General features: G+C 36.2%; 1 protein-coding gene and 1 pseudogene across 2 annotated transcripts; one reads left to right on the forward strand and one right to left on the reverse strand.

Annotated features, from left to right (window-relative positions):
* The first annotated feature begins 302 nt into the window (after window positions 1-302).
* LOC137032318 (uncharacterized) lies at window positions 303-2,922 on the forward strand (annotated as a pseudogene).
* Window positions 2,923-4,987: 2,065 nt separating this feature from the next.
* On the reverse strand, window positions 4,988-22,510 carry melk (maternal embryonic leucine zipper kinase). Of its 2 annotated transcripts, XM_067403995.1 has the most exons (18): window positions 22,324-22,510; window positions 21,782-21,862; window positions 21,580-21,665; window positions 21,274-21,390; window positions 21,042-21,185; window positions 20,232-20,300; window positions 18,857-18,949; window positions 18,653-18,751; window positions 18,440-18,508; window positions 18,241-18,339; window positions 17,751-17,837; window positions 16,814-16,942; window positions 16,158-16,310; window positions 14,435-14,702; window positions 11,028-11,133; window positions 7,496-7,655; window positions 6,516-6,619; window positions 4,988-5,532 (listed from the first exon to the last, which is right to left on the reverse strand). In XM_067403995.1, the coding sequence occupies exons 2-18, from the start codon at window positions 21,843-21,845 to the stop codon at window positions 5,355-5,357; spliced, it is 2,025 nt and encodes a 674-aa protein (XP_067260096.1). In that variant the 5' UTR covers window positions 21,846-21,862; window positions 22,324-22,510; the 3' UTR covers window positions 4,988-5,354. The 2 variants fall into 2 exon arrangements, with proteins under 2 accessions (XP_067260096.1, XP_067260097.1); XM_067403996.1 differs by lacking the exon at window positions 18,857-18,949.
* Between the last annotated feature and the right edge of the window lie 597 nt (window positions 22,511-23,107).

Raw genomic sequence — 23,107 nt, forward strand, 5'->3', positions numbered from 1 at the left:
ACAGGTTGCTTCCACTTCAATCATAATAGAACAGTTAAAGCAAGATAATACATGATCTTACCAGCATGTGACATATTGGTTTTACAGACCTACACATACCATAAAATGGTGGGAGGGGTTTCAGCTATTCAACTTTATTGAAGAAATATTAAACCGTTTGACAGACTAAAGGGAGGTTTGTCGGCATCAGAAGATGTATGAGTACAATAAAAACCTGAGTTCATCAGTAACAGCCAGGAAAGACCTGGTGACAACCATGAATAGAGTGGTGACAACTGGAAAGTCAGTGACAGCTCGGAGAGATGGCGACTGGGGAAGAAAGGGCTGGCAACCCAAACTGTGTCCTCTGTGAGGAGGACTCCCACAAAGCTACGAAGTATCCAATGGATCAACATTTGAGCAACACATATAGTGATCCTAAGAGAGAACAGGAGTTGGCGCAGTGTGACATCTTGATAGACCCTCCTGAACCCAACACACAGTTTGACTTGTCAGAGCTGCAGTTGATGGAAGTCAGAGAGGTTGTTTGTAAGGCAAGGGCAGGTTCTGCACCTGGACCAAGTAACATCTCATACAAAGTGTACAAGAACTGCCCTATAAGCTCCTGTGTCATCTGTAGAAGATTCTGTGTGTTATCTGGAGAAAGGGGAAAATTACAGAGCAGTGGCAATGGGCTGAAGGGGTATGGATCCCAAAGGAGAAAAACTCAACCCGGATAGACCAGTTCCGCATAATCTCCTTGCTGAGCGTAGAAGCAAAGATCTTCTTCAGCTCTGTTTCCAACCGATAGTTGCACAATTAGGCAGAGAACACCTACATAGACACAACAGTACAGAAAAGTGGAATTTCAGGTATTGGAGCACACCGGTGTAGTGACCCAGCTCATTAGGGAGGCCAGAGAAAACAAGGGCAACTTAGCAGTTTTGTGGTTAGACCTGGCAAATGTGTATGACTCAATTCCACATAAGCTGGTACAACACACACTGACTAAGTATCACATCCCCAGTAGGATTAAAGACCTCATCAACGATTATTACTGTAACTTTAGGATGGGGGTCTCTTCAGGAGCAATGACATCAAGCTGGCATAAGGTCAAGATCGGGATCATCACAGGATTTACTACTTCTGTGACACTGTTCTCCCTAGCCATGAATATGCTTGCTAAGTCTGCTGAACCAGAGTGTAAAGGACCTGTGACAAATTCTGCTCAGCGACAACCACCCAACAGTGCCTTTATGGATGACCTTACAGTCACCACAGAATCAGTCCCATGATGTCGGTGGATTTTACAGGGCCTTCAGAAGCTGGTGGACTGGGCCCGTATGCATTTCAAACTGGCTAAATCGAGATCTTTGGTACTGAAAAAAGGGAAGGTTGAAGAGAAATCCAAATTTCACATTGCAGGTACAGCCATCCCAACTATCTCTGAAAAGCCAGTCAAGAGCCTAGGCAAGGTGTTCGATAGTTCTTTGAGGGACACAAGATCTATCCAGGCCACATGCAGTTAGATGGCTGGCCTGCAAGGGAAGTTCAAAGACTGGTTGTATCAGCACGGCATCCTCCCTAGGATCGTCTGGCCACTTCTTGTATATGCAGTGCCGATTTCGACAGATGAGATCTTGGAGAGGAAAGTTAGCACCTACCTCAGGAGATGGCTGGGGCTGCCAAAGAGCCTAAGCAGCATCGTGCTTTATGGGCAACACAACAAGCTGCAACTACCTTTCAAATCCTTAGAGGAGGAATTTAAAGTGATGAGGGCTAGAGAAGTGGTACAATACAGGGACTCAAGAGACATGAAAGTAGCTACTGCATGGATCGAAGTGAGGACTGGCAGGAAATGGAGGGCGGAAGAGGCTGTTCGAAGGCAGAGGCAAGGCTGCAGCACAGGAGACTGGTGGGTGTGGTTACACAAGGCAGAGCAGGGCAGGGATCCTTTACGGTGACACACATGAAGAACAGTAGAGGAAAGGAACAACCTTGTTCTGGAGGAAGTGAGAGCACCTGTAGAAGAGATTAGATCCTGCATGGCAGTGGGAATGAAACAACAAGGTGCATGTACAAGATGGGAGAATGCGATAGAGAGGAAAGTCACCTGGACAGAGCTTTGGAAGGCTGAGCTACGCCGCATAAAATTTCTCATTCAGTCAGTGTATGATGTTTTGCCAAGTCCGTCAAATCTGCATGTATGGGGGAAAATAGAGTCACCAGCATGCCTACTGTGCTCCAAGTGAAGAACCCTGGAGCATATCTTGAGCTGTTGTCCAAATGCACTTGGAGAAGGATGGTATCGATGGAGGCATGATCAAATCCTGAAGACCATCGCTGAAGCTATCAGCGCAGCAGTTGAGAGGGCAAAGAAGTCCCGACCCAGCAAGTATAGTATTGATTTTGTCAGAGCTGGGGAGCAGCCTAAGTCTATGAAAAGGAAATCAGTAGGCATTCTGGCCTCTGCAAGGTATTGGCAGCTGTTAGTGGACCTGGATAGGCAGCTGAAGTTCCTTAGCCATATCACAGTTAGCACCCTGCGACCAGACATCGTCCTAGTGTCAGAATCCACAAAACAAGTTGTGCTGCTGGAACTGACAGTCCCATGGGAAGATTGCTTGGAAGAGGCCTTTTGAGAGGAAGCTTTCCAAGTATGCAGGACTGGTAAGTGACTGCAAGCAGGCAGGATGGAGAGCAAGATGTATCCCAATGGAGGTTGGATGTGGGGGGATTTGCAGCACGCTCCTTAGCTAGAGCCTACAGAGAGCTGGGGATTGAGGGAGTGAGCAAAAGGGCAGCTATCTGCAGCAGCAGAGAAGGCTTCAAGGTGGTTATGGCTCAAAAGAGGAGATCCATGGTGTACTAAGTAGCTAGCCAGCTGGACACAAGCTGGGGTCTGATCAGCCCCAGCTGGGTCACCTGGAGGAGGGTGTATGATGTTGTAAGACCCGAAACACCTGGGGTCTCATTTATAAAGCGTGCAGTTCCCGCGCAAAGGTTGTGATCTATAAAAACAAACTTGACGGGAGAATGTGCGCACCTTTAAGCAAACTTTGAGCCATGCGTATGCACATTCTGGAGACAATTGAGATATGAATTGAGATAGTAGATGTGCTACTTTCGATCACTTTTCCAGTGACACGCTGTTTTATGACAGCGAGGAGCACTGGGAGCACAATAATTCCTCTTTAAACTAAACTGCAGATGTTATGACAAAATATTTTTTCGAGAATGACGATCAGTGATGCACAATTAACTTAGATATTATGGAAGACACTGCTGGATTCGGTGGTCGAACGGTCCGTTGTCCAGTTTGAATAGGTCATATCTTACTGTACAGCCACAGCTGCAGGAGGTGTTGATGTCGTGTGAAGGATCTTCAAACAATTACCATTTGAAGGATATATTTTGAGGAAAACGGTAAGATTTGCATGTTTCCTTTTTAAAATACTTTGTCAGTGACGCGCCGAGTCAGACAGTTGTATTTACACTGCAATAAGTAAGTAGTCCGATCTGTTTCCACTAAAAATAGCCTATAAACTTCCTAAAAGATATGTTCACCTCATCAGCAAAACTGCATAAATTTGATTTGAATTGTTTAAAACTATTAAAATACTATCTGGCCAGTGCAAATGAATGAATCAACTCTATCCTAAAACCTTTATCTGAAATATTTTATACAATTTTGTTTTTATGGATATTTTGATATATTTATTCTAAAATATAAAGAGGATATTGGATGATCTTTATCAATATAATGTGTGGCACAAATGACATAGTCCATATCTAATATTTTCCAATGTCTTGTACCTTTGACGGTGTTAACCATGGTGTCACGTGGTTGGGAACGTGTATGGAAATGATATGCAGATGAGGTTATGCATAGTAAAACTAGGCGTCGTAAGCTCCATATATGGTTATTTCGGGGAGGAGACAGAGTGGAGATGCACGTACGCACAATCTTCCGCTGACTGGGATTTATAAAGGGATTTGAGCGCCGGTTCTGGCGTACGCATGGTTTTATAAATCTGATTTTTTGTGTGCGTACGCAGAATCTAGCTTTTGCACGTACGTACACTTTTAGTAGGGATCCTACGCACAGTTTTATAAATGAGACCCCTGATGATTCCAGGAACATCACTGAGGATGTGTCCAGCGGCATCAGAATATATACGAGTACAATCTGTCTTGGGTAGTTAAGATATAACATGGAACTGAACTTGACTTTAAAGTCAGATTCAAATTAAATTTCACCCTATCTATATTTCTAAATGCATGTTATTGATCGTGTTGTGAACGATTCATCCATGCATGTTTTCTTTTCTTCTGACATTGTAATTTTTAATTAACACATCTTCCAGTGAAACAACTGAAATCTCTCATTCAGATGTGCCTCCATCCAATCAACAACCAATAGAAGAAAAAGTCCCCACCCTACATTTATTTTTTTCATAATCCATTTCACGCACGTCACAGTACTGAAGAAAAGATCTGTTGCTACTTCTGTTACATTGTGACTTATATATATATATATATATATTTTTTTTTTTTTACAAGGGAAGTGATCCCCCCCCCCATTTGGTCACTATTTATGTTCTTTTCAGCAGCCATCTAATAAACAGTACTGCAATATGGCAAATAAATGTTAAATTTAACTACAAATATCCCATTTTGCTTTCAGTTAATATATCATATTTAATATAATATTTAACTCATTCAATAATAATTTTTCATTTAGGAAAATATGTCACATTTGCTTGACAATTTTCCTGCATGAAATTAAATATAAACTAACTCTTATTTTACTTAGATGAAAATAGATAAATTAGAAGATAGATGAAAATAGATTTTTAAGGTTTATAATTTGCTGTGTGCAGTTAATTGGGATAACGTAAAGTAAATGTTAATAAAGTTGAACGGAGGAAAGTGTCTTATATGACAACTTAAAATACATCTGATACAGTGAGACAGATGTTAAAAATATTTATTTAATTAAGTCAGACTGACATTATTACAAAACCAACATGAACAAAATGACAGACATCTTGAAAGGGGTAACAGATTAGATATTTTACATATTAAAACAAATAAAACATGACACTGACGCTATATAATGGAGAAGAACACAAAATAAAAGACATTTTCTGCCATAATGCTTTATGAGTATTGCTTATTGCTAAATTAGAAGGATGTATAAAGTGACAAAAATATTTTTACATTTCGATCAAGAGGAGAATATAAAATAATACTGTACTGCCTCCCGCACATAAATGATGAAAAATGATGGACATTGTCATCAACTGGAGGGTCTTCTAATGAACATTAAACATACTCCGTCCACCCATTTAACTCAGGGTGACACAGTGACATCAGATGCTGGAGGTGGACAGGATGTCCTCTACCAGGTGTTTATACACCCATGCGTCACCTTTGAGTCGCTGTCGACGGATCCCGACCACCTCTGGCTTCTGCAGGATACAAACCTCCAGCTCAAACTGCATGGTCACCTTTCCAAAGTCTGACTGTGTGTGGCACTTTAGAGTATAACTACAAGAAAAAGAGGACATGATAGCATATAAAAAATAACAACTAAACTAAGTTAATTTTTCAGAGCACTTTGTTACTGAAAGACCTCCTGTTGTCAAATACAATTTCTGAAGGACGCCCCTCCGTATATATGCTACAATATATCTAATATTTCTGCTGTGATTATGACAAAGCTGCTTCCTTTCAAACTTTTTATACATATATAGAATTAAATTAACATGCAGTTATATGCTGTATTATAGAACTATATGTTCAATGAAAATAATAGTTATTGGGGGGAAAATAAATATTAGGGCTGCACAATATATCATTTTAGCAATGATATCGTAAATCAGCAATAGTATAGGTCATCGTATATTTTATACACACACAGGTTTGTTTTGCTATCAAAGTGAGGACATTCCATAGGCGCAATGGTTTTTATACTGTACAAACTGTACATTCTATCCCACTACACTACCCCTACTCCTAAACCTGCCAATCACACAAAACATTCAGCATTTTTACATTTTTAATAATACATTGTTTAGTATATTTTTAAAGCTATTTTAAATATGAGGACTCATGAAATGTTAAAAAAATAATTTTTCATGTTTACTTTGTAATACCAGTGTAATAATGTCATTATACAAATTTGTGTCCTCATAAATCACAAACACACACACGTCAAGTATAGGGATTGTAGTTGCAATAAATATTCCAGAATAACATATCACAATGTCAGTTTTTTTTCAAATATTGTGCAGCCCTAATAAATGATTTGAGTTTACTTTTCTTTTTTTAGCATTTTAATTAAGATTAGAGTCAGATTGTTTTAATATAGTAATATCAATTTATTAATTCAAATACTTTTGATTTATCCTGCTGAAGTTTACTGAGGCCCCCTGGTGAGCCCCAGCCCCTGGATGAGAACCACTGATTTAGAGGAAAAACTAATTTGAATTGCTATTTCAGGCAACACTTGAGGTAAGAGTTTAACTTACCCTTTCTGAACAAAGTCCACATTCTTCTCTGGTAAGATGCTGAGAATCTGATTGAGCACTTGGTCAGCATTAGTCTGACTGGTGAGTGTCACATTATATTGAGCCTGGAAAACATTTACAGTTTTGAAATCAGATGTAGCCACAGAAAAAGTGTTTATACACACTGGCATACATCTAAATTTGCATTGTGGAGAGATTTCCCAAAATTAACAAGTTAAAAAAAGGTAACAAATGTTAAAGTGACAGTTCAACAACTATTTACTCACTCCAATGTCTTCTGAACCCCTTTTTCCCCATTGACCCCTGAACCACATTGACCACAATATGTTCTCAAGGTCATTCTATACATTGAAAGTGAGTGGTCACCACAGCTGTCAAGCAAGATTTGTAGTGAATATTCAGTCTGTTCCTCATAAACATAACTTCCAAGGGGGCCACAACAAAAAGCATTAAAATAACAACATAAACTTGATTGGAGTTTCTATAAATAAATATACAGTTTTTACATTATGCCAAGAAATTGGGAGTTAAAAAAAAAAAAAAAAAAAAAAAAAAAAATCCTGTTCAGTAAACCACAACAAACAAAAAAATTAAATAAATAAAGGGGAAAGTCATGGGAACGTCAAATAATGTTGTGGACAAAGGGGGACCTAGATCTACAAGGTTGCGAACCACTGATTTAATTTTTTTTTTGTGCATGTGTGTTCTACAAAAGAAATCATACATCATACAGGTTTAGGACGACATGATGACCTATCCCTACCTATTTTGGTTTACCCTCAGTGATGTGGTGTTTGTGAGAGGAGTCACTGTTAAAGCAACTGGTTGCAGCAGAGTGATAAACATGCAAAATAATAATTCTTAATTATTGGAATATGAAAAAAAAAAAAAAAAAAAAAAAAAGGCAGTCAAGAGCACAAAGGACAAACAACACAATCTTAAAAGACTAAGTACTAATGTAAAAACCAGACGAATGATACCTTAATTTTGCGTGGTCCATCTCGATGTCCTTTCTTCTTGCTGGGAGTGAGCATTGTAATGACTTTATCCAGGCCTCTCTCTAGACTGCCAAACACTTTACCTCCCTTACGCTTCTGCCCACTGTCCACTTGACAGCCAGCCAGGTCCAGAGATCGAGACCTGGACACATTGGAAATGCAGTTTAGAACACAATTACACATTTCTGTAGTTGTAAAACTATCACAATGCAACACAGGCCAAGGGGCAATTACTGGAGAATGGAGCAGTTAAAATAATAAATGGCTCAACAGCACACTCCAAAATTAAGTGCAGCAAGTCCTGCAAATTATTTCACATGCAAAGAGGGTATTGACATAAAGGTAAGGCAAAAAAACAAACAAAAAAGGACGGTTAACTCTATGTTTTTTTTTTTTTGTTTTTCCATGTTTGTCCCATACATACATATACACACACACTCCTGTTTAAAAAGTTGTGGTCGGCACAATTTTTTTTTTTTAAGAAATTAAGATTTGTTTTCAGTAATTGTTTTCAACATTGATAATAATATGAAATGTTTCTTGAGCAACAAATCACATTAAAATGATTTCTGAAGGATCATGTGACACTGAAGACTGGAGTAATGGCTGCTGAAAATTCAGCTTTTCAATTACATGTATAAATTACATGTTAAAATACATTCAAATAGAAAAAGGCTATTTTAAATTGTAATAATATTACTGCTTCTACTGTATTTTTCTTTGAACGACATCATATGTGTGACTTACTGGCTAAAAAAAAAACTAAGTTTACCTCAATAGGAAAAAAAAAAAAAAAAAAAAAAAATGATATTTTAAAGGTGAAACGTCAATGATTATCTCATTTATTTCGGAATTCCATTTTCCCCACATTTTCAATTGTTTTACTTCAGTGAAAGATTAGATTTTTGTGTATTTTTTAAATGAAAGGTCAAAAGGATAAACAATGCAAATTTATTTATTTTCACAGCCTTTAGGCCTTCTTTGCTCTTATTTACCAAGGGTAGCAACAATTCTGACCAGGACTATGTAGATGTACAGTGCACAGCATAAATGAGTACACCCCCTCTGAAACTTCTGAAAGTCAGCAATTAATCAATTACTTAGAAGACATGTTAGGGTTCTTTAGAGCTCTAATATTCCAGCAAGTCTGCTTAATCAATTACCAAAGAAGCATGTCAAAATTATTCAAGAAAATAAGATTCTTATCAAGGTGATAAAACGTTGTGTAGCAAAAATGAGTACACCCTCCTAAAAGTTACTAAATAAAATGAGAGAAAAAAAAAAAAATCCTGTTGTAAGTTTAAGGCAATATTTGATCAACAGGTAAGTATGTTGAACCAAAACATTTAAATAGAAGTAATTTCTTGACAATTAAAAGTGTTATATAGCCCACTGAATCATTCTCAGACTTAATGCTGACAACAATGGAACCACTTGGGAGAGAACTGTCAGGAAACTTATTTCTTAGCACAAAAGAGGACAGTGCTACAAGAGGATTACCAGATCATTGTTTTAAGTGTGAAAATATAGCAAAGGTAACAGAAATTCAAAAACAATGGACTTGTGACAAGGCCCCTGAAATAATCAGGCCTTCATTTTAAGCTTTCATTTAGTGATGAGGGATTTTTTTGCTAGACAAAGAGCAGGAGAAATACCAAGCGAGTGTCTCAGAGCCAGCAAAAGCTATGAAAAGAGTGACTATTTATCTCACAGAGTAAGATGCAGCCTGCAGAAATGACATACATGGTTGTTGTTCTCACTGGAACTACCTACTGTAGCCAAAGCAGAATAAAGTCTTTTAGCCATTTCCAAAGCCCATATTTACAAAATATAGATTCTGGGAATCAATACTCTGGTCTCATGAGACCAAATCAATCATTTTGGATCTAACAGCATCCGAAGTGTTACAGTTTTGCTAGAGGAGGAGTACAGTGAGAAGTGCCTGGTTTCCACATAGTAAAGTTCAGTGTTAGTAAAGTGCTTTTATAGGGATGTATGAATGAGGAAGGTGTGAGGGAGTTGTGCTTTATCAATGATGTCATGAATTCACACACCACCATGTAATTTAATACACAAACTTGAAACAAAAGATGTAACCCTTTCCTCATTCCCTGCATTGTTGGGCATTTTTTTTCAACATGACAATGAGGATATGCATTCTCCCAAGGTGAAAAACCTTCTGTGGAAATGTATTGCTCTCAATCTTAACACTCTTGAGCACCTGTGGGGGATTCAGTAGAGACGAGTTGAACAACACTCCCCATTAAAGATCAGGGCATTTAAGGAGCTCATCATCCAGGAGTTAAACAGGACAGATGTGACAATTTGTCATGAACTTGTACACTCTGTGCCAAGAAGGGTCAGAGCAGTATATTCACAATTATGGAGGGCATACTAAGTACTAGAATATTATACATTTGTTGAATTGAATCTAGGGTGTACTCATTTCTGCAATCCTTCATTTAAACAAAATTGGCTAATTTACTTATTTCATGGCTAGTAATGACATATATTTCTCAGTTTTTATTATGTATATGAAGAGTTTGGTTCCAAAACGCGATAAACGCCATTTTCAAAAAAATTGAGTTTCTGCCAAAATCAGTATTGTATCTGGTCGGTATTGAAAAGTCATTTATTAATTTGGCACAAAATGCGATATCTGTCGTGTTATTCTGTCATGTTTCCCTTTCTTTCCAAAACGCGACAAATGCCAGTCTCTTTTTTCTGCAGAACGCGTTATATCCGCTCTCAACCAATCACAGCGCACCATTCCACCCTTTGTAAACATTTTTTAAAAGCAGTTTTTAATACCAATGTACTCAGCAAATGTGTTTATTTACCGTGCGGTGGCGCCAGATACTCCTTAAATCGTAATAACAAATAATTCATCACATTAACAAGATGACCATTTTGGGAGCGACAGCTGAATGTATTTTTAGTAAAAAGTCTGTATATAAGATAAATATTGCTCATATATGTGAATCAACTTACTTTGTTGTGTATTTTCAATTTTGGGGAAAAAAAATGTATACGTTTTTATAATAAACTTTTTAAAATCAAAATGTAGATTCGAATTTTTAATGTTTTTATCAAAAGATGCTATGTGAAAGTTTGAAACAGAAAATAGGGGTTTTCATCTTGCCACTTTCTTGGTAAAGAAAACACCTTTTTACTCAAATTAATCAAAATGGAGTTATTGCGTTTTGGAACCAAACTCTTCATATGTTTAATACATTTTAGTTTTGCTAACTTTCCATGAATTGTATTAGTGATCATAAAGAAAATACATCTTTTGTATTTGTTCAGAGGGGGTGTACTCATTTATGCTGTGTACTGTATATTTAAAAAGCCATTTGTATGCTGAAACTGGGAAACCTGCTTGGAAACAATTTTTATGATCCCTTTTGTTCATGGGGCAGAAGTTACACACTTCACCTTTAAATCCCACTTCCTCTCCATTCTTTCTCTCCACTGGTAATTTGACTCTTCTCACAAAATACAGAAAGTTCTTTACCTTCTCTCGGGGCTGAAAGCCAGTATATCGAGTTCTCCTTGTTGGCCGCTCTGCTGTTGGTCCATCTCTCTCCTGTGGGACACTTCTTTAGTGGCACTGCCCGCTCCTGCACACACACACGGGATAAACACGTGTCACTAAATGCTACATGCTGCTGCAGCACTGGGAACAGCGACACGTACACCTGTCAGTATGCGCTTCGGGAGTTGTCTCGTACACACGCGCATGCACACATACACACACACGCTCTGTCCCCAGTGTGCTCCTGTCCGTTCCAGTGCAGGAGGTGGTGTGTGACAGTAACGAGGTGGACACAGTGGATGTTGGGACATGAAGACTTTTCCCCAGACACATTGCGCCCATACAGACACACACACACTCTCTCTGGTCAAAGTGAATCAAACTAAAGATGCTAGATGTATGAAAAGCACACACACACTTTTTAGGTGTATTCTTTTCAATTCCACATATGCAATTTAAGCATCTGCAGTCGTCATGTTACTGTGCAAAATGACACCAAAAATGCAATGTTTGCAGAAAATGTACACTTTAACAGAGTAAAAGAAAAAAATAAGAAATTATCCAGGTATTTTCACTAGTGAAGAGCCTTGATTATACATGACAAACAGAGAACTCCAATTCACCGATCAATCTATCCTTGCTTTTGTTGAGCATTCATTTTGCTGTCATTTCCTTCTCAAAAAGTAAATAAGTGAAAATACCCCAGCCCTTAAAGTTTATAATCACAGTTCATGTAAAAAAAAAAAAAAAAAAAAAAAAAAAAGTAAAAATGGGTTTACATTACATAATTAAATATAAAACTAAGTGGTTAGTGGAACATTACCATAATTAATGTGATCAACTACACCAATTTTTACTCTGCTAGTATACCTGTGGGATGCATTATATTATTTGCAGATGCAATTTGGTTTGACATTTTGTATATCTTTTTATATCTATATCTCTATATATCTATATCTCTCTCTCTCTCTCTCTCTCTCTATATATATATATATATATATATATATATATATATATATATATATAGATAGATAGATAGATAGATAGATAGATAGATAGATAAAATGGTTAGTTCCTGTCCTTGATTCTGATTGGTCAATAGCTGCATTTTATTCACGATAAAACATGGCTATGATCGCTTTACCCAACGGTTCTGTGTATCACTTAGCAACGTAAACTGTATAGCTGCCTTCCATTCGACAGGGTCCCTACGCAGTGTTCACTGCTCCCTACTCCCTGAGCACGGTATATCAGTTGAAGTGGACTTCGCTGACAATAATCGCTCATTTGGAACGCCCTGCAAACGTCATCAAAGAAAGTCAACGACAGTGTCGCGCAGATTATGATATAACATAAATAAATATTATAATTTACTTTCGAATTTAAAATTGACTCTAACTTGAAGCTGTAACTGTCATGCCATATAAAAATAAATTCTCATTTTGTAAACTGTATAACTGTATTAATCCATGGTCTGGGTCATCTCGTGCGCTTTCAGATGCTTTTCAACACTTTTACTTTGTCATGCCTATTCATAGAATAAAATATACAAATGTAACATCGCCATAACCATTCATACTTTCGTTCAAAATTTATGAATACTCAAAACGTAAATTCCTCCATCGGAGAACCGTTTAAAAACTCTTTCAACGGCTCCACTCCATCATAGTTCTGACGGGTAACGTGGTGCACAATGACAGTTGGGTAATTTTACCTCTCTACTTCCTGTGAAGTGATGTATCGATGTTCCCTTATTCCCTATGCCGTTCGCAGTGCCCTTCGAACTGAACATGTTCGCTCCCTTCGGAATGGAATCTCACTTAAGATGGCTAAATACCGTGTGAAGTCCACTTCGCAGTCCACTTACGGCCGAATGGAACGCACCTTATGTTCTCAATTGATACCGTTCACTGAAACGCACTGTATTATGCAGAAGAGTAGTGTGAGAAAAAGATTGAGTGAGCGGGTTTATTACCTGCATTCAGATTTAGCATTTTCCTTCAGGTCAGTCCTATGTTCATAATAAAAAATCTGTTTAAATGTCTGATGCATTATCTTGTCCTTTTAACAGTTAAGGGGTTTTCCTGTGACTGACAGCACTAGTCAAAGCATTTGTCAGTTGCATCTTGTTCCGTGTTCACAACAATTCAGTCTTTTCAATGTAAAAGTCTTCGCAACTGACACACTCATAAAGATAGTCTTTGCCGCCATCTAGTGGCGTAATAATGTTTGTTTATTTTTATTGCCATATCAGCATCTATGGCTATTTTCATTGCAAGAACAACACTAAAAAGCCTAATAATGTAATTTCTGTTGCCGTTCAAGGTCAGGGACTAATTTTTCCGGTGGAAGGAAGGCTTTTATTCAAAGTTTACTTAATGGAAGTTGCATTGATACATATTTTTGGTTTTAATATTTGTATCGTGTGGTAACCGTTTAATAAAAGCAATAAGGTACTCGAGGCTAGTGCGGTATCGTGAAAGAGTCACGGCTGAAGGAAGGAGTTGCACGCACTCCGCTTCACGTTGTGCCTATCAATGCCCTTCAGCCGTGACTTATTCACAATACAGAACAGCCTGTCATACCTTATTGCTTACATACACACATATACACATATACATATGTATGTATGTATGTATGTATGTATGTATGTATGTATGTATGTAATATATATATATATATATATAAAAATGTATACACATACATACATACATACACACACACACACACACACGATGGCAAAGCTAAAGCTAAACTTTTAGCAGCCATTACTCCAGTTTTCAGTGTCACATGATCCTTTAGAAATCATTCTAGTAAAATTTCTTATTATTATCAGTTTTGAAAACCATTGTGGCATTTAATATATTTGTTTCTGTAAACTAATATATATATATATATATATATATATATATATATATATATATATATATATATATATATATATATATATATATATATATTTTATATATAATATAAAAATTGTAAGAATATTTCACATTATTAGAGTTTTTACTGTAGTTTTGATCAAATAAATGTAACCTTAGCGAGCAAGTCTTCTTTCAAAAACAATTATATATATATATATATATATATATATATATATATATATATATATATATATATATATATATATATATATATATATATATATATATATATATATATATACACACACACACATATACCACAAAATGTTGAATAGTAGCATATGATTTAGTGCACAAGGAAAAGGAATTTCATTAAGAAATGTGTGCTCTTCAGATATATAAAACGTTTTTTCAACAGATTGTAAAACATAGCATGTATTTGGATAATAACTTCAAAAGTATATAAAAGCGCATCAGTTGTGGTGCCATGAAGTGTAATCGATTCATTATCCAACTCACCTTTGTTTGTGTCACTACTTGTGTTAGTGATGTTGTTGTTGGGTGTTGTCGCTATAGTTCTGTTGGATTTGACCTTTCTGCTGCACATTGGAGTTCGAGGGGCTGGCAGAGCAAAAATATCTCCATCTGTGCCTGTCACAGCATTCTCTTTATTTTCTTTGGTTCTATCACGTCTCTCTGGCTTCTGTTGGCGGGTTCTTCCATGCTCTATGATGGGGGAGTAGCCTATTTCATTCCGTTTCTTCTCTGATGCTTCAGAGGTGAGCTTCTGGAGAAGACAAGTTTCCACATTAAAAGGGGCATGACATAAGAAATCAAATGAGCCTTGATCTAATAGTGTACCATTAAAACATTTTGCTCAATGGGTCATCCTCATTATAAACAAAGCATTTATTAAAAAAGTTCCAGAAATGGCTCACACATGTGTGACATCACACCAGCAAACATATTTGCATATGACTGCCTCCAGAGCAAAGTATCGACAAATTTTACATGATCGCACCACAGGCAAACTGGCATTTATTCACTTAATGGCCGACATTTCCCTACACTTGAAAAAAAGCAAATAGAACCTATTATAATCACTGACACTGTCTACACTGGATGGATACAGTATACAGATGCTCGTTTACTTTCTGACGTATCCACCCACTTGAATCTGCTGACAAGAGGGCAAATAAAAGAGTAAATGGAAGCATAAAGGAAACTGCTAATTTCTTTAGAGACTTCAGAAGGATACCAGTGCCACAAACAAGCGAATTTGACAACAGATTGTTCTGTAAACAAGGCACAGCGTAACAGAGTTTGCAAAGAAAACTTTGTTGACCGATGAAGCAGTCAGCTGAACTGGATCTGACAGCAGCAACATCGCAAACCATAAGTAAACTATTTCATAATGCTTTGTCTGTGAATTATAATAATTTAATTGATACTGTTTCTTATGCAATGACATTAGCCAATCATAACAGTGGCTGTTTACTGACAAGCCTTAAAATGACCTGCCCCTTAAAAATCAATCATTTCTGTCATGGTTTAAAATCATTGTTTTTCCACATATATTTGTTTTTTTGTGTGCAAAAAAAAAAAAAAAAAACACATTATTAGTGAATCTCAAGGAAATGACTCCTTTAATAAGTAAAGTGGTTTATGAAAGTGGTTTATTATCACATTATTTATTTTAATAACGGCAAATAAATTTATAAAAGTTGTTTTTGTGAGAGCCACTGAGAACTAAAAACTTGAGTGTCACGAAATGCGCAACATTATTTCATGCAGGAAATTCAGTTTTGTTTTGAAACACATCACATTACCAAAGTTGAATGCGTTGCAATTACTGTTTTGCGTTGCTGTAAACTGTTAATAATATATTTATAATGGTTGCAAGTTCATAAACTTCCCTAAATAAATGTTTATTAACCTGACCAAACACAATCCAGTTCTATCAACATTGCAGAAGGACTGTTTCTCCAATTGCCATTTTGCACAGTATGCCACTTTGGATAAAAAAAAAAAAAAAAAATATATATATATATATATATACTGAATAGTAACAATATTACTAACGAGAAAAGTAAAAGGTGGCCAGAGAAAAGGAGAGTGTGGAGAAATAAAATAAGTAAAATGTAAGAAAAAAAGAAAGAAAAGAAAAATAAAGACTTTGGCCATATAAGCAGCACTGGACAAGAGGGAAGAGCAGACAAATAAAGAGAACACGGAGGCTAACCATGCGTGGAGTGTTTGTGGTCTGTGTGTTCTTGGGCGTGAGAGGGGTCCAGGGATTCTCGTCATCGTAGCAATCAGGGGGGAAGACCATAGAGCCAAGCACCACTGGGTGAAAACCATCATCATCCTCACTGAAGCGTAGACTCTTCTTCAGCTGAGACACAGATACACAAAATAAAACCCCTGTAAATAACTGCAACTACACAAGCATTTATACATCAACACCTGACTAGTGATATTAAAGTCACAGTATTTTGTTGCAGTATTTGTTATCCGTGTAAATCATTTTTTTTAAATACATGTGACCCCATAATCTTTAATAAAAATAACTTCCCCTCCCTATTGCAGCAAGATCTCTTTTCTGATGACTTGTTTACCGGCACAAGAGCGGGACAACCTGTCACTCACATGAGATCACAGCAATAGCAAACCTTCAACCATCTAACTATCCAATCAATTCCTGATGGACAAAATCAAGTCCCACCCTAAATTTTTTCTTGTTCGAGAAGCTGTTTCACTCGGATGTGTTACAATAGGGGAGAAACATTACCATCTCTGTATTTTTTTCTTATAAATGTAGCGTGAACAGACCATTATGTAATCAAAGCATCTAATAAGAGCTTTATGGTCCTGAATGTGTGAATATGAAAGACTTACTTGTATGTCCTGTAAAGGAGAGTACATGGGGTCAAGCATGGGGCATTCTGCTCTCAGACGCACAGGGCGGCCTTGGCGCTTTTTAGCCAGCAGTAAAAGGTACGTGGCGGTCATGTGATCATACTTCCACTGAAGAAACAGGCAAAAAGTAAAGATTTCTCTTTTGTGTGATTGATGCATAATTCCCTTGTTTATAACAGCAGTTAAAAGTAAGCAGCTTTGGCTGATGCTCTGGAATCTACTGACATCTAGTGGTCATAGTTATAAATTTGAGTCAAATGCCATTCATTTCATTCTCATTACTCTCATGATTATAGTTTGAATCATAACCCGTTTGTATCTGTCAATAAGAATTTTACATTCTTTAAAAATAAATTTTCTTCAGTCCGGGACAAACTGTTTGCTTCAAATCCTTGAATTGTTACTCTAAGTACATGTACAGTACCATTTCAAAGTTTGGGGTGAGTAAGATGTTCTTTTTTTTTTTTTTTTTTTAGTTTCTATTTCAAATAAATACTGTACTTTTGAACTTTCTATTAATCAAAAGAATTCTGAAAGAATATGATCACACTTATTCGAATCATGTGACACTGAAGACTGGAGTGATGGCTGCTGAAAATTCAGCTTTGCCATTACAAAAAATAAATTAAAAAATATAATATTAGAAAAGTTATCATATTTCACAATATTACTGTTTTCATTGTATTTTTAATCAAACAAATGGATTATTGGTGAGCATAAGAGACTTGGGAAAAAGAAAAAGAAAAAATTAAAAAAGAAAAAAATCTTACTGACCCCAAACTTTTGAACGGTAGCATCTTTGCTGTTAGATCTATACAATCAATACAAAAACAAATAAATATTTATGAATTGTAATATTAATAAATATTAATTTTAAATAACAGGAATCACTCAGTATTATGTCTTGTTTCTCTACCTCTGACACAAGTTGGATTGTGCGATGTCTGGACTGTTTAAAAGCCACTGCCATTTCAGTGATACAGTCTTCATCTATATGACCCAACTAAAAAAAGAACAACATATAAAGAAAATCATACACAATAGTTTAGTAAGTTAAAAACTTGGTTTCTTGTTTTTCAAAAGTAAAATTACATATGACTCCTATACAGTATTCTCTACTTTTAGTAGCTCTGTTCATCAATAAAAAAATTTAACTGCTGCTCAACAAACATCCTGGGTCACATTTACTTCATTCATCAAGAGGACTAAAAATAATAAGGGCATATGGATCTGTTAAAGCTTCAAGGAAACAAAAGCAGATATAATAATTTATGGATAAGTAATCAATAAGAAGCATAAGTCATTTTAAAAAAATGTTTTATAAGAGCCATATTGGCATCACTTGACAAATTGGACCTTGGAGGCATGAGATACAACTATAAGCATGCTTTTAGAGCTCATCTTACAGGATGTTTACTGTGCCACTCCACTGGTGTGCTGTATCCCTTCATAACCCAGGGGTGATCAAGCAACTGTTTCACTGTCAATCGCCTCTTTGGATCCACCTGCAGGAGAAAAGAATAAACTGCCATGATTTTTGCAATTTTGACAATTATATGAACTTCCTGAAACGTATCAAACAGACATTCAAGCCATGCACAGTACCTGCATCATCTGGTTTAGAAGCAGAATGCTAGAAGGCGAAAGCCAGTGAGGGTTGCTGTATTTGCCTCTCTGTCAAAACCCAAGCCAATATTGCATAACATGAGATCACATACTACACAAAACTACTTTTATTTTCATAATAAAATAAATGCATGGATAAACAAAATGTGTTGATGTAATTTTATGCTCACATTAAATAACTAACAAACTTACTGTGATTTTTCTGTAGAGGACCATACAATTATCATCATCAAACGGTAGAAAACCACACAGTAGAGCGTAAAGCAATACACCCATACTCCACACATCAGCCTGAAACATATACACAACCCATGAGATCATGAGAAATAATTTCTTAAACTTATAATTAAATTTGTCATTCCTTTAAATATGCTGAAACGCATATGCTACACTGACCTCAGAGCCGATGTAAGCCTTGCCCTGAATGAGCTCTGGAGCTGCGTATGCTGGACTGCCACAACAGGTCAGCAATTCAAAACCCAAACCGCCCTAATAAAAGTAAAATTCAAAACTTTTAAAACGCCACTAAAGCATTTACTCTCAATCTAGACCAGCTCAAATATTTAGTTAAAAACCATTGGACGTGTTATTTAAAAAAATTAAAGGGTTAGTTCACCCAAAAATGAAAATTCTGTCATTAATTACTCACCCTCATGTCCACACCCATAAGACCTTCGTTCATCTTCGGAACACAAATTAAGGTATTTTTAATCAAATCTGATGGCTCAGTAAGGCCTGCATCGCCAGCAATAACACTCCCTTTTCCAATGCCCAGAAAGCTACTATAAACATTTAAAACAGTTCATGTGACTACAGTGGTTCAACCTTAATATTATAAAGCAACAAGAATACTTTTGTGCCAAAAATAATAAAATAGCCTCTTTATTCCAAAATATCTAGTGATGGGCGATTTCAAAACACTGCTTCATGAAGCTTCGAAGCTTAACAAATCTTTTGTTTCGAATCAGAGGTTCGGAGCACATACCAAACTGCTAGAGTCACGTGAACTATCGAAGTTTCAAAACACTTATGACATAACGAAGCCTCGTGTACTGAAATCATGGGATTTTGGCACTCTGAACCACTGATTTGAAACAAATGATTCGTAAAGCTTCATGAAGCAGTGTTTTGAAATCGCCCGTCACTAGATATTTTGGAATAAAGTTATTTTTGGCGCACAAAAAGTTTTCTAGTCGATTTATAATATTAAGGTTGAACCACTGTAGTCACATGAACTGTTTTAAATATGTTTAGTAGCTGTCTGGGCATTGAAAAAGGGAGTGTTATTGCTGATGATGCAGGCCTTACTGAGCCATCGGATTTTATCAAAAATATCTTAATTTGTGTTCCGAAGATGAACGAAGGTCTTACAGGTGTGGAACGACATGAGAATGAGTAATTAATGACAGAATTTTCATTTTTGGGTGAATTAACCCTTTAAGTTCAGGTAAAATTATTAATGATACTATTTTCTTCTGTAGAGCTGCAATATAGCTAAACTGAATTTGTTTCATAACTGATGAAATTTGCAACATTGACACTATTGAATTGAACAACTAACATTGAACACAACTGAGCTGAATAATGACACTAAATTTATTCTTTGGAGCTGTTTTACTGCTAAAATTTAAGTAGTTTTATAATTGATTGATTTCACTCTTATTTTTGTCTATTTATTACTGTCAAACTTCTTTGAATCAATCTGTATTGTATAACATGCTATATAGAAAATGTGAATGGACTTGATGGGGCATAATAGATAGATACACACCTTAGGCTTTGCACAAAGGCCGAAGTCAATGAGTTTCAGGTTATGATCTTCATCAATCAGCAGGTTTTCCTAAGGTCAATAAGAACAGTTAATATTCTCTATTAAAGTAAGAAATTACTGCAAAATGAAAATACTACGGTGGCCGAGAGAGCTTAATGCACTGCAACTGAAAAAAGAAAAGAAAGAAACCCACATGCATACTAAGAAAACGCCTTCATCAGTTTGACAACATGTGCTGCAAATATTCAAAACTATTCAATGCTCACAAGTGACAAACCTGGCTGAGACATGCTTATTGTTCAATGTTTACTCATTAGTGGTGTTGTTGACGACCTGAAAGGTGAGTTTTTTGTTTATCTTAAGCTCCTGATCGTACATGCGTTTTGAGTATTTGCAGCACATGTGTTGTCAAACTGAAGATGTTTTCTTAATTTGCTGGTTTGTTTCTATTTGCATGCGTTCTTCAGTGGCATCGCTTTGAGCGCTCTAGGCCACCATAGAATACTGCCATCATATAGTCACCCTTAAGTTTGTTCCAAACCTGAATATCTACATATACTGTATATCACCAAGCTATCACATGGATTCAGAAAAGACCATGTTGATGGTGCTTTTGCATACTTTTTTAAAAAAAAAAAAAGCATGAAAACATCAGTCCCCATTCATTGTAATTAAATGGGAAAGAGGAATGAGCTCTTTTGTGTTCCACAAAATAAGGTCTTATGGGTTTGGGATGACATGAAGGTGAGTAAATCAAGACAGTGTTCAACTCAGTACACACAAAAGTCAAGTTCACATCAACCAACTCACGGGTTTGAGGTCTCGGTGGGCATAGCCCTGGCTATGAACATAGGCCAACGCAGAGATGATCTGACGGAAAAACACTCGGGTCTCTTCCTCTGATAACCGGTCTTTAGCAATGATGTAATCAAACAGTTCTCCTCCAGGACAGTACTGACAGAGTGACAAGATATATGCATATAAACATATGAAGCATAATCAATTTTCGTTAAGCAGCAGAATCACGTTCAGCAAAACATACCTCAAGAACCATGTAGATCTTGCTTGATGTCTCGATGACATGGTAGAGACGACACACATGTTGATGACTGAGGTTCTTCATAGCCTCCATCTCTAGCTTTACTCGAGGCAGATCATCCTAGAGACAGATAACACACTTTAAAGAGCATTTCTTTATAAAATAACATGCTAAATTTCAACATGCTAATAATGCGTTTCATCTAAATGTGGAATTAATTAAGTAATATCTCCATACCTTCTCATGCAAATGCAAATGTCATGCAAATATTGTTTTATGGTAAGGCCAGGATTAAGAAGATGATCTTACCCCTAGGTCTTTCTTCTCCATTATTTTGATGGCCACTTTCTCACCTGTCAGTATGTGTCTGCCAAGTTTGACCTTGGCAAACCCACCTGTGGATTAAAAATATTGCTCTTGATTAAAGGTGATTTTACAACTTTCTTTAATAAACAAAATCTCTGAAGCAATCAAGCACGTATTATATAAAAGCATAATCAACGGATATTACCTGAGCCAATGGTTTCATAAACCTCATAGTGCTTGAGAAGTTCAGAAGTGCTGTCTACAGGCATACTGAGGACACTTAGACCTGCATCAATAACAGCATTTTTGTTTTCAATTTAAGTATATTAAGGGGACACATTTGTTTAAGACCACTAATTACTATCATATATTAAGTACTTGATGACGACGATAATCACAACGGTATAAAACACTATCAAAACATACGATTAAATCACAAAGTCTAGCTTTTAGATTCAGTTTTAACTCATTTAATCACTATCTTTAGAAATAATCCGATATTTTTTATTTTAATTATTATTATTAAATGCTATTGATTAGTTTTCTAATGCGGCAAGACAGTTCATACTCCTAAGCTTTATTGACTCGCATATTCGTGGAGTAGAAGAGTATTAAATCTTTAGCATATTCCAATACATATAAAAGCGAAAAACTGAAAATGTAACTGCGTCAAACTAACACCTGATAATAAATGAACTGACATGGAAAATTGTTTATTTTGACTGACATGTTGAACAACAAACTCACCAGCTGTGCTCCAATGATTCTTTAAAATGCCGATAAAAGAGAGTTCAAAACAACAAAGAACTTATAATTGAAGGTTAAAAAGAGGCAATCGTTTACTCTGTTACTCAAAACTACACATGTTTATAATGCGATATAAAATTAAAAGTTTCAAAACATCTTTTTGTCTAACGTGTTTTTAAAATTTGAATTTCCCACTTGCTACGTCAGACGAGTTCCTGTTTCCGGTAGTAATAAAAGTCCCTCAACTCGGGTGAAGGGGTGTTTTTCTTTTATTTATTAACTAATGTAGAAATAAAACATGTCATGTTAATATGAATTACCTGCTATTTATTTTGAGCTCGGAAGACGAAGGCTAGCTGTCACCATTTTTTTTTTTACTCCATTTGATACGCATTGATTTTGTGTGACAACTTACCCCTATATTTAAATTGTCACAATGGAATTTTTTTTTTTTTTTTTTTTTTTTTTTTTTTGTTAAATGTCCTTATTTATTAAACAGGGAAGTTAAGCTTATCTGTGACCAATGTGTCATGTGATCATGATGTGCTGTGCCAGTGTAAAAATGAGACAATGCTGCAGTTATTTAGATTTAATATCAAAAAGTTTTAGCCAATGAACGTGCATTAAAATATGAATTCCTGATCTCAATGTAAGTAGCACAAGTCATATCAGTAACCTAATAAAATTTGATTTATTTTACATGGAGCTGTGCTGTCTCGTGGGGGCTGCATGAAATGAAAATATACCCTATCTATTTTCAACATGCAAATTATTATTGATCTCA

The sequence above is a fragment of the Chanodichthys erythropterus genome, chromosome 12, assembly GCF_024489055.1.
Source record: "Chanodichthys erythropterus isolate Z2021 chromosome 12, ASM2448905v1, whole genome shotgun sequence".
Lineage (NCBI taxonomy): Eukaryota > Metazoa > Chordata > Actinopteri > Cypriniformes > Xenocyprididae > Chanodichthys > Chanodichthys erythropterus.